A 13,142-nucleotide genomic window follows, 5' to 3' on the forward strand; every position below is an offset into this window, starting at 1 on the left:
TCGTTCTTGGAATCCTTCTCTGTGGAATTACAGTTTTCTCTGTTTCGTGATCAGTGAAAGTATTCTAGGATTTCTGTTCTAAGGCATGGCTCACCAGCCCTGTGTTTTGTGTTCAGGACCTCGTTTCCTGCTTGGGCGGCCCCATCCTCAGTGGTGTGTGCCGGCGCCTGGCCACAGACTTCCGACACTGCCGAGGGGGCCTCCCCGACCTGGTGGTGTGGGACTCCCAGAGCCGTCGCTGTAAGGTCAGTTGCATCAGAATGGAAAGTCCTATTTCCATGATAATTTCATTAGCAACTTAAGCAAAGGCTCCAGTCTAGGCGTTTCTTGGATGATTGTTGGCAAGATCGAATCCCTTGAAAGCTGTTGGACTGAGGGCCCTGGTTCCTCGGTGGCTGTTGGCGGGGCCTCCACACCAGGGGCTGTGGAGGCCTCTCCTCTCCGCCGTGCAACACTCCACCTAGCAGCTCCTTCATCAGAGCATGCAGGTAAGAAGAGCCAGAGTGTGAGCAAGATGGGAGTCAGTCTCTTATAACCGGATCTCGGAAGGGATCTTCCATCACTTTTGCTGTATTCTTGTGTTAGAAGCAAGTCACAGATTCCAGGGACCCCCTCCAAGGGAAGGAATTCTGCAGGTGTGAACACCAGGAGGCTGAGATGATGGGGTGCTGTTCTCTAAGCTCCTAGGAGTAAATGCCTTGTCGCATGTTCAGGGCCGAGGGCCACCTTGCCTCACCTTGGTCTTCCCCTGCTGCCCATCCCAGGTTTGTTTTTATTACTGAGTTCTGAGATTAAAATAAAATTCTAGATACAAATCCTGTATCAGATATATTTTATACCAGGCTGTGGCTTATCTTTTCATGCTCATAATAGTATCTTTTGAAGAGCAGAAATCTTAAATTTTGGCCAAGTCCAACTTCTCTGTTCTTTAATGGATCATGGTTTTGGGGTCATGGGATATCTCGGACTGGAACTGTGGATTTGTGTATTTCTCCTTGCAGTTAGTTCTCTCCAGTTTGCTTCCTATATTTTGAAGCTCTGTGATTAGATGTATAAACTTGAAGGCCTGTCACATCCACTTGATGAGTTGATCTCTTCATCGTCGTGAAATGACCCCCTTTTATTCCTGGTAGTGTTCTCCACTCAGAAATCAACCGATACTAGTAAATAGCCACTCCAGCTTTCTTTTGATTAGTGCTAACAGGACGTATCTTTTTCTGTTCTCTTACTTTTAACTTACCTCATCTTTAACAGGCTTCTTGTAGGCAGCATTATAGCTGGGTATGACTTTTTAATTCACTTTGACAACCTCTTGCCTTTTAACTGATTATTTGGACCATTTACATTTGATGTGATTATTGATGATTGGCTTTAAAGCTACCATCTTGAGGGATGCCTGGGTGGCTCAGTGGGTTAAAGCCTCTGCCTTCAGCTCAGGTCATGATCTCGGGGTCCTGGGATGGAGTACTGAATCGGGCTCTCTGCTCAGCGGGGAGCCTGCTTCCTCCTCTCTCTCTGCCTGCCTCTCTGCCTGCTTGTGATCTCTGTCAAATAAATAAATAAAATATTAAAAAAAAAAAAAGCTACCATCTTGATACTTGCTGTTTGTCTGAGCTTTCTTGTTCTCCTTTTCTCACATTTTTCTTCCCCCTTTTTTTTTAAGATTGTGTTCTAATCCTTTGTGTTAGTTTGTTAGTTATAATTCTTTGTTGTGTCAACACTCCAGTGTTGACTGTGTAGATCTTAAACTTCCCATCTTTCAGGTGATGTTGTGCCATCCCTTGTACAGTATAAAGAACAAGAGTATGTTTTTTATCTCCTCTCCTGGTCTTTTTGTACTGTTCATACATGGTATTTCTACATGTTACAAACTCTACAATTTTTTTTGCTTTCTACAGTTGATTTAAGAATCTTTGTAATTACTCACATAGATAGAAATTATTTTTCCTCCCCTAGATACAATTTTTTTCAAAGATTGATTTAATTATTTGAGAGAGAGAGAGAGAATATGAGCAGGGGGAGGGGTTGATGAAGAGGGAGGGAGAGGGAGAGAATCCTCAAGCCTCTGGTGAGCGTGGAGCCCAGCGCAGGGCTTGATCCCAGGATCCTGAGGTCGTGACCTGAGCTGAAATCAAGAGTTGGATGCTTAACTGAGTGAGCCATCCAGGCACCCCCTCCACCAGATAAAGTTTCTGCTTGTTATTCCTATGTAAAGATCCACATTTCCATGCTTTGTCATCCTCCTTCTGCTTAAAGAACTTTACCACTTCTTGAAATGGAGGCCTCCTAGTGATGAATTATTTAGGTTTTCTATGTCTAAGTCTTTATTTCATCTTTGCTTTTGAAGGGTATTTTCTCTGAAGAAAAAAATTCTATGTTGATAGCTTTTTTCTTTCAGTATTTTGAAATAATGGTCCATTGTCCTCTAGTTTGAATTGTTTTTTAATGATATATGTGTAATCTTTCCCTTTAGGCTTTAAAAAATTCTAGCTGCTTTTAGAATATTCCCTTTATCACCAATTATGCGACATAATTCTTTGTGTAGTTTTATGTTTCTTTTCTTGGGGTTCATTGATCCTTGGGTTTATAGTTTCCGTCAAATCTGGAAAATCTGAATAGTTTTTATTGCTATTTTGAAGTTCATTAATCTGCAGTGAATAAAACTGACAGTGTTCCTGCCTTCATGAAGCTGGTATGTAATGCACAGTTTTGTCTTCGGATAAATGCTGTGGAGGAAGTGCATAGGAAGGACCCTGCTTAGAGATGAATTTAAGCTAAGCATTGACGGGTAGTAAGTCAGACATGTGAAGAACAGGAAGAAATGTCCCGGGCAGAGGGAAGAGCAAGCATGTGGAAGGGCCATTCAGTTGGGAAGAGGTTGGTCTTTCTCAGGAACTTTGGAGTGGTTGGCACGGTCCAGATCCTAGTTTTAGAGGTCCTGGCAAAAGTCAGATTTAACTGCAGATTTAACTGGCAGATTTAACTGCAGATTTAACTGGCAGATTTAACTGCAAATATACAGAAAGTAATCAAAGGGTTTTAAGCAACAAATCAAAGGGAGCAACAACCTAGCATGCTTTAAGACTGCTTTTCAACTGTATAATCAGAATCAAATTACTAATTCTCTATGAAGAACTGCCTACTTTCTATAGAGTAATTCTGAGTTCCATACATGTATCTTTATTTTATATATGTAAGTAGAGCAGTATAGGTGAAAACTACTATAGCATACTTGGCTATTGTTTCAGTAAGATACTAACAACTTTTTTTAAAACTTACATTCCAGCTGGTGGAAGTTAAAGGCCCCAACGATCGTCTTTCACATAAGCAAATGCTCTGGTTGGATGAACTGCAGAAGCTGGGGGCTGACGTAGAGGTCTGCCACGTGGTTGCCATCGGAGCTAAGAGCAAAAGCCTCACTTAACTAAGCTGTGGAGTTGGGGGTGTCTGGTGACACATGGATTGATTTTCAAAAGTATAAAGCATCATTATATTTTATTTAACTTTGATTTTGTTATGTCAGTAATAAACCTGAGAGTTTAAGACCCATCATTGTACAGTGTCTGTGTGTCATAAAACTTGGTCTTGGCTCAAATGTACTCACTGATCACACAGAGCAGGTAATGAATTTTCTAGAAGGTCAGTACCTTGGTGGCCATTTTAGGAAATGGATGCATCTACGTTATTAAAGTAGACTTGCAAAACAGCTGGGAAAAAAAAACAAATGGGATGTTTCACAGCTTTTGGTCTTTCAAAAAAGTAACATTCTCGATGTTTCTAGTAAGTACATTGGAGAGACCTGAATTTAAGGTTTTCTCTACTGCCCTGATACACTCAGCTATTAAACATTCTTGCTTTAGAATTATCTAAAGGGCACAAATTCTCTGGGAATTAAAAATAAATTCTCATTAAGTTCTGTAACTTTGAACTTGCTCTTACTAATTGGGCCTAGATTATCAAAGGAATGAACAGTCTTTATCAAAGGCAACTGTCCCTTTTCATCCCTAGCCTAATGACTAGAGGAGCAATTTTCTATATAGACGGTGTAATTGCAATAGGGCTCTTCCCGAGAGCTCTAAGCCAAGGAAGTCTATGGTAGGAAGGAACTAACCAGAACAATAGGACCAGGAGTCCGGGATGGGGGCCCCAATTTACCCCCAGACTAGTTCGGAGACCTTTTTAGGGAAATGTTACTCCCCAGCTTGGTAATTGAGTGAATGGAAGGACAGGTTAGGGCATTGTCCATTAATACCCACATGGCCTTAACTATAGCCAGTTCTGATTAGAGCAGGCAAAAAAATGGAGTGGATGAGACCCACACAAGTATTGTTGGAAGAAAATGCCTTCGCTTCCTGAATCACTGCATTCTTGTAGATGATTTTGTATTGATAACTACAGCAACCAATTTCTGTGGAAATTTTATTTAGCAGTCAAAATTTCCTTCACATTCATCACTGTTGAACAAGATCTCTCACTTCCTGCTCATCCTACTTTAACTCAAGTCAGAATTTTAGGCACAAAGGTTTTAGTTTTCTCTCAAAATCAAGTTCTAACTACTTGAGGTTGCTGCTACGGCAGGCAGGTTTTCTTGAAGGTATGCAGACTAATTTTCACCCTTTGTTAGCACAAATTAATATACTTTTCTTAAATAAAGTTAAGACATTTTTGGTTTTAAAACTGGTTTCCATCATAAAATAACAGTTAAGACATTGTACACCTTTCAGTTCAGTACTGCAAAGTCCCAAGCTGTGAGGGCTGCGTGGCGTCCGGTCGGCACATACTTGGCTCGCGGGGCAGAGGGGCCGGAGCGTGAGGCGCTCTTCAGCGTGGCGTCCATAACCACACACAAGACTTCGGTCACCACCACGGCCTTTCTGCCAGCACAGGTGCCGGGCAGCTCTAGGACAGTCAGGACTTAAAGCCGGTATAGTTGTTCTTCATATTATGCACAGTAAATTGTGGCACAATAATCATGATATAACAACTGTCCAGCAAAAATAAAATGAAAAACCATTTTTAGTACATTTGATTATCATACAAAAATATGCACATTTTCTATTTTAAAACAGTATTAATAGTACCTAATTTTTTAAGCTTGTAAATTAACAACAAAAAAATTGCTAAAGGGGTTGAAATAAGTCTGTGAGAAAAGAGAAGTATAAAGAAATAAATGTTCAACAATCCCTCTCCAACGCCCCCCAATTTAGGATAATCTGTAATAATAAAAAGGCAGCTTAACCAAAAAGGGAGAATTATTACACTTTCTAAGGCAGGACACGCTGTGAGATTTTAAGGGTATTGGGACTGGTTTCCAATCAAGGACTATAAAATGTTTAATGGCAACAGTGCTATTTTTTTTATATAAACTGAAAAAAAGCCCTTATCTTCTAGGCAACAAGCTGGCAAAAACATTGGGTTTAGCCACAAGATGAATTTCTTAAGGCATTTTCTAAAAACTTCTGTCCTTGAAGTCCAGAAACATCATTTGTAAAAAGGAGAATAATTCAAATAGAAACACTAGTCATTACACATTAACAGTAAAATACGGCTTCGAAAAAAATTTTGTTTTAGAAAAGATTAACCACTTCACTATAAAACTTCTTTAAAGCTTAAGGTGGCAGTTTAAGAAACTCTAAGTAACCGCCCAATTTGAAAACATCCATCCTATAAACAGGGACCAGGGTGTGGTGCCGACCGCCATTGCCATTTCGAGCCTTGCTCGGGGCCCCCACTGTGTGGCCTGGGTTCCTGTCCCACAGTCTGGCCAACACACACCTTTGTGTGCTTCTCCATCTCGATACTGCCGGCAGAGGCCAGGAGCGGGGGGCTTCTCTCCACATTAAGATGGCAGTATTTTGAGAGGAGTACCCTTTTATTCGTCCTGTTGGCTATACCTAACCACTAAGAACTTTGTCCGTGGGAGAAGGGCCTTCTGTACAGGTGAGCAGACTCACCACCTCATTAGTGATTTCCAAGGGTAAGTGTCAGCAACAGTTAACCGCACCGGAAATCCTGACGGGCAATGCCCCGAATGCCTGAGCATGACCTCTATTTTCGAGGGTGGATTTCCGCACGGACAGCACTCACCGCTCCTGCTGTCACCAACCTGGTCTTCCCCACAGGACCTCGGTGTCCTCGCTGACTTTCAGAGGGAAGGAAATGTAGTTCTGGGCACTCCTGGCTATTGGTATGAAGCTCAGTGGTGAAAAACCTGTTTCTAATATGTAGGCTTTTAATACCCTAATTTTAAAAACTGAAATTGTGTTTTACTTTGTGTTAACGCATACCTTAATATTAATGTCAAAGGCACTTCTAAGTTTGTATTATCTACAGCAAATCTTTTAAAGTCAACAGTGCATATTAGTCCTATGAAGGTAAAAGCAAACTCATTATTTTAAAACACAGTGATCTACGGTACCAAACAAGGTGACCTCCAATAAATTATGGCCCTGGAAATACTGAACCCTCAGGTGAGTTCAATTAGCGAGAACCAAGTGACCAGAAAAATATACAGATACCACCTAACGCCTGTGGGGGGCGCTTACCGGATGCATCTTGAAAATCTACTTAAAATGAATTTCTTAGCTTTCCTGGTGTCTGCTTCTTTGGGGTGTTCACCAGGACCAGGTAACCTTCAGAAGGTGGCAGGAGAAAATGGATGCGGACAAAATAAATGCCACAGACAAAACCTGATTCGTTTGCTCACAGTATTCAGAGTGGGGGAATGTGTGCCTACAGATCACCTAAAACTAAGCTAGGCCGGAAATGACAAAAGAGAGGCCATAAAAAAGAAAGGTTCTGCCTATTTTTTAAAAAAAATTATGAAAGACACATGATTCAACATATTTTTAAATATTAGTGCAAATTTCAACTGTTATTCTGACAGAAAATTCTTGGAGCCTCAAATGCCTAGGTTAGCAATTTTAAGTCAGAGGAAAAGTTTATGGCTGCCCTCAAAATGTTCAGAAAATAGTACATTTCAGTCTTCATTTGCTAGCGTCTCAGTAGATAACCATATTTTGGCCCCACTTAGAAATTTGCTTAATGGTGTTCCTGAAATGCTTCGTCTGCAGAGGTTGCCTACGGGGGAGAAGGGGAAGGAGGAGGAAAGGAAGTCGGGCGTCGCCGAGGCATCGTGCGGGCCGCTGGCCCGGAAGTACATCCTGCTCTTGTCCAGCTCCGAATAGCAGGCTTCCAGAGGCCCAGCCCGCTGCTGCCGGAGCGTCCTGCTGAGCACGTCCACCTCGTCGGCCAGCAGGGAGAGCTTGTGAAAGGCAGTGATGAAGCCCCCGAGATTGATCTGGGCCTCGGGCACCCAGCGGAAGTAGCAGAGTTTCCAGAGCTTCATGTGTGTCCCGGAGAGATGCGGCAGGAGGACGCCGTGCAAGTCGGCTGGTTTGGAAAACCACTCCCTGAAATACCGCTCCATCCCGCTGCTCTGGCCGTCGGGCTGCTGAGGAGGGTCAGGCTTTGCTTTTAATATTAATGAATTTCTCCTCGGAACTAAGTCTTGGTCACCGATGATTCCGTTCTTTAAGGAAGCTGGCATTCCTCTCAGTGTGGAGCTGTAGCTTTTCTGTGCAGAAGACAGGGTTTCGCATTATTTCTCCTGGGCTCCCCTTTTTGGAAAGACAGTAAAGGGGCAGTGGCAAACAGAAGCCTAGTACTATGAGAGATGGTGAAACTGCGGCCATAAAGAACATTTTGTTCCTGCCCTGTAATACTCATCCTGATCCTCCTCCACCGGAGTTCCACGTTTTAGGAACGGACTCTGGCTCTCAGCACTTGCCTGCATGGGGGTGGGGAGGGGATACATCCTGTTCAGTAATTTGCTTAAATGCAAATTTCTAAGACTTCTCGGTTAGGAAAAAGTGTGGACCTGGCTCATTCTAGAAAGAACAGGCAAGTGGACGGGTTTCAGGAATGGGGCCTCCCAGGCTCAGAGCTCCTATCTGCTAAATCCCAGAGGCTGAGCGAGCTCCGTGGGCTTCAGTCACCAAGAAGAAAAGTCGGGGCAGGGTTATTTCAGGTACAAAGCAAATGATCCCTCGGAATCTGTTCTGGCACTGTCGTTAAGGGAAGTGACTTGGCTCTTAATACTCAGTGTTCTGAAAATATACCTTGTGTGAGGTGTGAGCAGATACCAGGTTTTTATCGTCAGTGCCTTTTTGTAATTTACCTTTGTCCGTTTGAAAGATTTCACAGAACCATTCTGCACACAAGGCGTGCTCTTTCCGATGTACAAGGGGTTATGGAAAAGGGTGCGATCCTTTGCTGTAAACTGAAGAGACCAGTCCCAAACGGAGGGGAATTTTAAACCCTTTTCATCACCCAACTGGATATTTCTGCTGATAGCAAATTCCTGCAAAATAAAATATTTGAACATCTGTGAAAAGATGTCAAATGAAAGATTTCCTTAAATACATTCCTTTTTTGTAATGAGCTACTCATCACTATTTAAGCTGAATTTTCTCAACTATAGCAACTCTACTCCCCGAGGGCAGCATGTTTTGCTTTGAGAGAAGAGACATTCTTGGCACCATGCCTCAGAGGGACACCTCACATGCTGTGTTTACGAGCAGAAGGCCTTTTCTCCTGGAAGCCCCCAAGGAAGCGGGGCCTCTGAGCAGTGAGCATGTGATTAGAAGTGAAATTTCACAGAGATGATACCACAGAGTCTGAAACATGTCGCGGTTACTTCTGCACTTGGAGCATTTTACTTTTTGAGCACACGATGGTACACTTACACATTTACTGGCGAATGGATGTGCAGGACAATCTTCGGATGGAAATCACCGACGTCTATTTTACCCCATTTTTCTAAGTGGAGAGACACCCTGCACTTACCCAGTGACCTTTGATATCCAAACCATAGCCCAGGAGCAGCAAGGAAGGAAGCCACCCCCACACTGTGCACAGTCCTGGTGTCTGGCCACGACCATGAAGACCATGCACGGAGGCCGGACCACCTGCTCCCCAGGCTCACGCGGCCCAGGGAGCCAGCAGCACTAGGCTGCGGGCTGACAGCCCACTGTGTCTGCGTGGAGGAGGTGAGGAGCATCTCGAACCATGACCCTCATCTCGGCTGAGTGACAAAAGCAGGTTTATGCAGATTATTAGCTCTCTGGAGGAAATATCTCAAGATACTGATTCTCTGGATGGTGGGAGACGATGGATTCTTATTTTCTGTGTACCTTTCAGTATTCTCCAAAAAACCAGTTTCTTTGGAAATTAGAAAAAAAGGCAAAGACTAACTCTCACCAGAAAAGGAGCGCTGAAGTGAGGAGGCCAGCTCCATGCCACACGTGTGACCAGGTGTGACCCAAGCCACGTTGACTGGGGGCCAGCCGGAAACAGGTAAGCTATCTAACAGCACAGGGCAGTTTACAACATTGTCTATTTCAAATGAGTAAAACTGAACCCATTAAGCACCAAATATATTAAAAGAAATTTTTTTTAGTTATTTGAGATTTCATCATATATGTGCATATAGAAATAATCTGTTTGCTTAAAAAAATATTATTGTTAAGAGTTGAAATCTAATAAAACATAAACCCCAACCTGTTTTAATGGCCTACTTAGGAAAATATATAGAAATCAGTCATTTTTTTTTTAATGTGAAAACTAAAAATATCTCCAAGGAAGATTAGATTTTCCACAAATAGTACCTGACCATGAGCATCTAAGGTGGCCTCAGAATGGAGAAAAGAAGGAAAAGTCTTTGTAGAAGGGACTGAGAACAGCGGTCGTGCTAAAAATCAGGACCTCAGTTTCCCAGGGAAGGCAGAGGCGGCACTGCCGGCCTGTAGTCTGGCTGTAAGATCAAATCATGAATAATAAAGCACCGAGGGCAGGAGAGATCTGATGTTAGTGCTTGCCAGGAACAGCTTTTGAAAAAAGCCAAGTTAAAAAAATATAGCACTTGAGGACAGACCAGGAAAAACAGATGATACGCTTTAAAAAAATATTTAACTTTTATTCCTCCATAGAAATCTATTTGTAAACCTATGTCGACACATCCAGAATCCAGCCAAGAAGGAGGGGGAGGAGGGACTGTCTCTAGGAGGCCAACCTGGGCTCCACAGAGCGCCCCCCACCCCCACACACACACCCAAGGCACGGGGACCGCCAGGCTGACGTACTGGCATTTTACATCCAAGGTTTTACCGTCTTACAAGGCTGTCTCATTTCCTAGCCTCATGCACATTTTGAAGGCTCACGTGTGTGTAGTGTGTGTGTGTGTCTACGGGTGTGCTCGCAGGGCAGTGAAGGGAGAGGAGGGGAGAAGCACCAGGGCAGGCAAGCAGTGTCATGCACAGCACCACCACAGCCCAGCAAGGATGACGGCCAGTGGACGAGAAACAAAAAGGAGCAACTCAGAGTCCATTAGTTTAGGAACAGAGTTCACCACACTTCAGGAGCCCAAGCCCACTGCTGGTCTCAGCATGGGACTGGGATAGGTTACATTCTTCTAGGGAAGCAGAGAATATATTTTATGAAAATCTCCTTCCCAACTCTCCAACCTAAAATAAATACCCTATGACAGTGCTAAGCTTCTCCAACCCTGAGCCCCTGGAAAGCAGCACCACTGAGACATGGCTCACCTACTCTGAGCCCAGACCTGCTTCCTCACGTCTCCCGTCTCTCGTAATAAGCCTCCAGGTCTCCTCCTTTACTTTGGGGTGTTCCTCATTAATAAAGTTCTTCCTATTCGTATTACAACAGCCTGAATAAAATCATCTCCTTAAATGTCCAGTGTACTTTGTCTTTCATATCCACATCTAGAACGATTCATTTCTTTAGAAAACAGTGCAGCAGAATGCTTCACAGCTTACAAAATGTTTTCAATTCACAGAATGAGGCCAAAGGTAATACTGTTAGTCTGGTGGGTCCATTTTTACAGATGAGGAACCTGGGCTCACGGTTCCCCCAGACCTTGGGCGGGACTCACATTAATCCAGGCTATGTAGCCTGGCCGAGGGCCTTACTGCCAAGGCTGAGGACCCTACCCCTCACCAAGACGGCAACCTCCTTCTTAGAAAGTCTTCCGAGAGGCCCACAAGAGCTGCCCTTTTTGTTTCTCTCAATGGTTATCACAGCATATACCAGCTGTTCCCACTGCTGGTTCAAATGTGGGTGAGCCAGAACCTGTGGTTCCGGAAGGTTCTACCAATGGCAATCAGAAGTTATTCTCAAGCTTGGCTTGAGACCCTCCTTAGTCACGATTCTTCCTCTAGGTCAATGAAATGTGACTAGAAACTGATAACCCTACCCCAATAGGACTGCTGTGTGGCAGGTGACACAGATCCTGAGATTACCTGGTAAACCAGCAACCACTGAGATTCTCAGTCTAGCACCATGGGTACCCTTCATCTCTGACAGTCCTTCCCACACAACTCTTAAAATAATCTTGCTTTGTACAACTTTTATTCCAGGAAATAAAAGTCCTCTAGCAGAACCTTTTTAATTATCGATCCGGACAGCCCAAATGTGAAAATATAAATATAAAAGTACAACATTTACAGTGGTTAAAATAATTTACATCTTTAAAAACTGGTTTTTTTTTAAATTGTTACATATCACATTTTCTTTTTCTTTCTCTCTCTCTTTTATGTAAGCCCCATGCTTAACAAGGGTCTTGAACTCATGACCCTGAGATTAAGAGTCACATGTTCTCCCGACTGAACCAGCCAGGCGCCCCTAAAAACTGGTTTATTATGAACAATGTACATCGGAGAAAAATACCTAACGTGCTCACTCATAAAATGAAACAGGTTCCTAGATTTTTTTATGTCTTTAAATAATTCATTCAGAAACTGCAGCTTAAAATGGTAGCTAAGACAGTTTTAATTGATGTATTTTCAGCATGCAGTTAACTGTACTCTAATTCTACCTCCATAAAGCTGTAAGACAAACCGAGCAGTTGCTATCGCCACACATCGCTTACCGTGCTTTGTTTCACACGCTGGTGAGGAGAGTTGAAGAGGAAGGTGCCAAAGAGGGAGATGCGGGTGCTGTCGTAGAGCACTGCTAAGTACGTCTCTGAGAACTCGAAGGCTGCCGGATACTGTTCTAGCAGCTGCCACGTGGCATCCAAAAACAGCAAAAATAAGGGAGACTGGCAGACACAGACAGAAAATGGGATCATTCGATGTTGGCCTTTCAATTGTTCCCATTTATTTCCAAATTTACGGCTCACATTAAGGAAGAGATTACTAAGAAAACCCCTCAGCCTAAAACACTAAGCTCCCAAGCTGAGCCAAGGCTACGCAGGCAGGTTAAACATGGCTTCTGTCAAAGCTCAGAAGTAGGTTCAACTGCCATAAACATCACAGCCCTTCCTTGCCGAAGAAGCCTATTGAGCTGAAATGGCAAAGTCAACAGGCAGGTTGGCGCTGTATGAATGGGGGACATTAAAAGATGTGATGAAGCCTGCCCTGGAAATAATTCTTTAGAACACTGAAAAAAAGAAAAAAATCATCCCAAAGCAAAAAGCGACTTCTGTATTCGCTTCTGGTGGACTGTGCAGGCTCAGCGTCCAGAAAACTTGGCAGAGTTTCAGGACGCGGTTGGCGTCAGTCTCTCAGTCATATGGTGGGTCGCCAAGTCCAGCAGCTGAAGACAGCCATTGTATCTCGGAGTCCCGGCAACTTAAAACTGAAGCAGTCACTGCTGGGATTTCCTCAGAAGGCGCAGTGTGTGGTGAAACAGAGCCCGCGAGTCAGGCCGCGCTCCCCACAACAAGCACATCCGTCAGAGGCGTGCGGGGCCCTTCAAAATGCCCACAACCCTCACAAAGATGACCCTCTCCAACTTTCCATTCTCCACACATGGGTCCCATTTTAAGAAAATGTGATATTCCAAAACTGATTTTTCAAAATACCTAACGTGCTCATTATCTGCTTTGCAGAAGAGATAATACAGCATTTTTCAAGTAGTTTTCAACTTGGAGAAACGCAAGTCAATTTTTTTTGAATTTCACTTCTACAGTTATAGTCATCTTTATAAGTACATCAATTTGGATGCTAATCCATCACTAGTCTTAGACTAAAGAAGCTAAGAGGTACCAAAAGCACCATTTAAAAAGGCTCTTCATCCCTTTACAGACAGAACACCCCTTCACAGGATGACATGAATTTTAT

At 43.3% G+C, this 13,142-nt stretch overlaps 2 protein-coding genes across 5 annotated transcripts in view; one reads left to right on the forward strand and one right to left on the reverse strand.

The window, feature by feature from the left end:
* FAN1 (FANCD2 and FANCI associated nuclease 1) overlaps nt 1–3,547 on the forward strand; it is a gene marked incomplete at its 3' end in the record, with an annotated part of 31,780 nt that extends 28,233 nt beyond the window's left edge. For 2 of the 3 annotated variants that reach the window (XM_080807553.1, XM_080807554.1), the window contains exons 13-14: nt 117–245; nt 3,287–3,547. In XM_080807553.1, coding sequence (XP_080663679.1) covers nt 117–245; nt 3,287–3,424 — 267 coding nt within the window. Of the gene's footprint in view, nt 1–116; nt 765–3,286 lie in introns of all 3 variants that reach the window. The other variant, XR_013967072.1, reaches the window with a different exon arrangement.
* Nucleotides 3,548–4,401: 854 nt separating this feature from the next.
* The window catches only part of MTMR10 (myotubularin related protein 10), a 51,099-nt gene continuing 42,358 nt past the window's right edge, over nt 4,402–13,142 (reverse strand). For both annotated transcript variants that reach the window (XM_080807556.1, XM_080807557.1), the window contains 3 exons: nt 11,948–12,118; nt 8,180–8,362; nt 4,402–7,576 (listed from right to left, as the gene is read on the reverse strand). In XM_080807556.1, coding sequence (XP_080663682.1) covers nt 6,980–7,576; nt 8,180–8,362; nt 11,948–12,118 — 951 coding nt within the window. In that variant the 3' untranslated portion in view covers nt 4,402–6,979. The remainder of the gene's footprint in view (nt 7,577–8,179; nt 8,363–11,947; nt 12,119–13,142) is intronic.

Source organism: Martes martes (genome assembly GCF_963455335.1).
Source record: "Martes martes genome assembly, chromosome: 7".
Lineage (NCBI taxonomy): Eukaryota > Metazoa > Chordata > Mammalia > Carnivora > Mustelidae > Martes > Martes martes.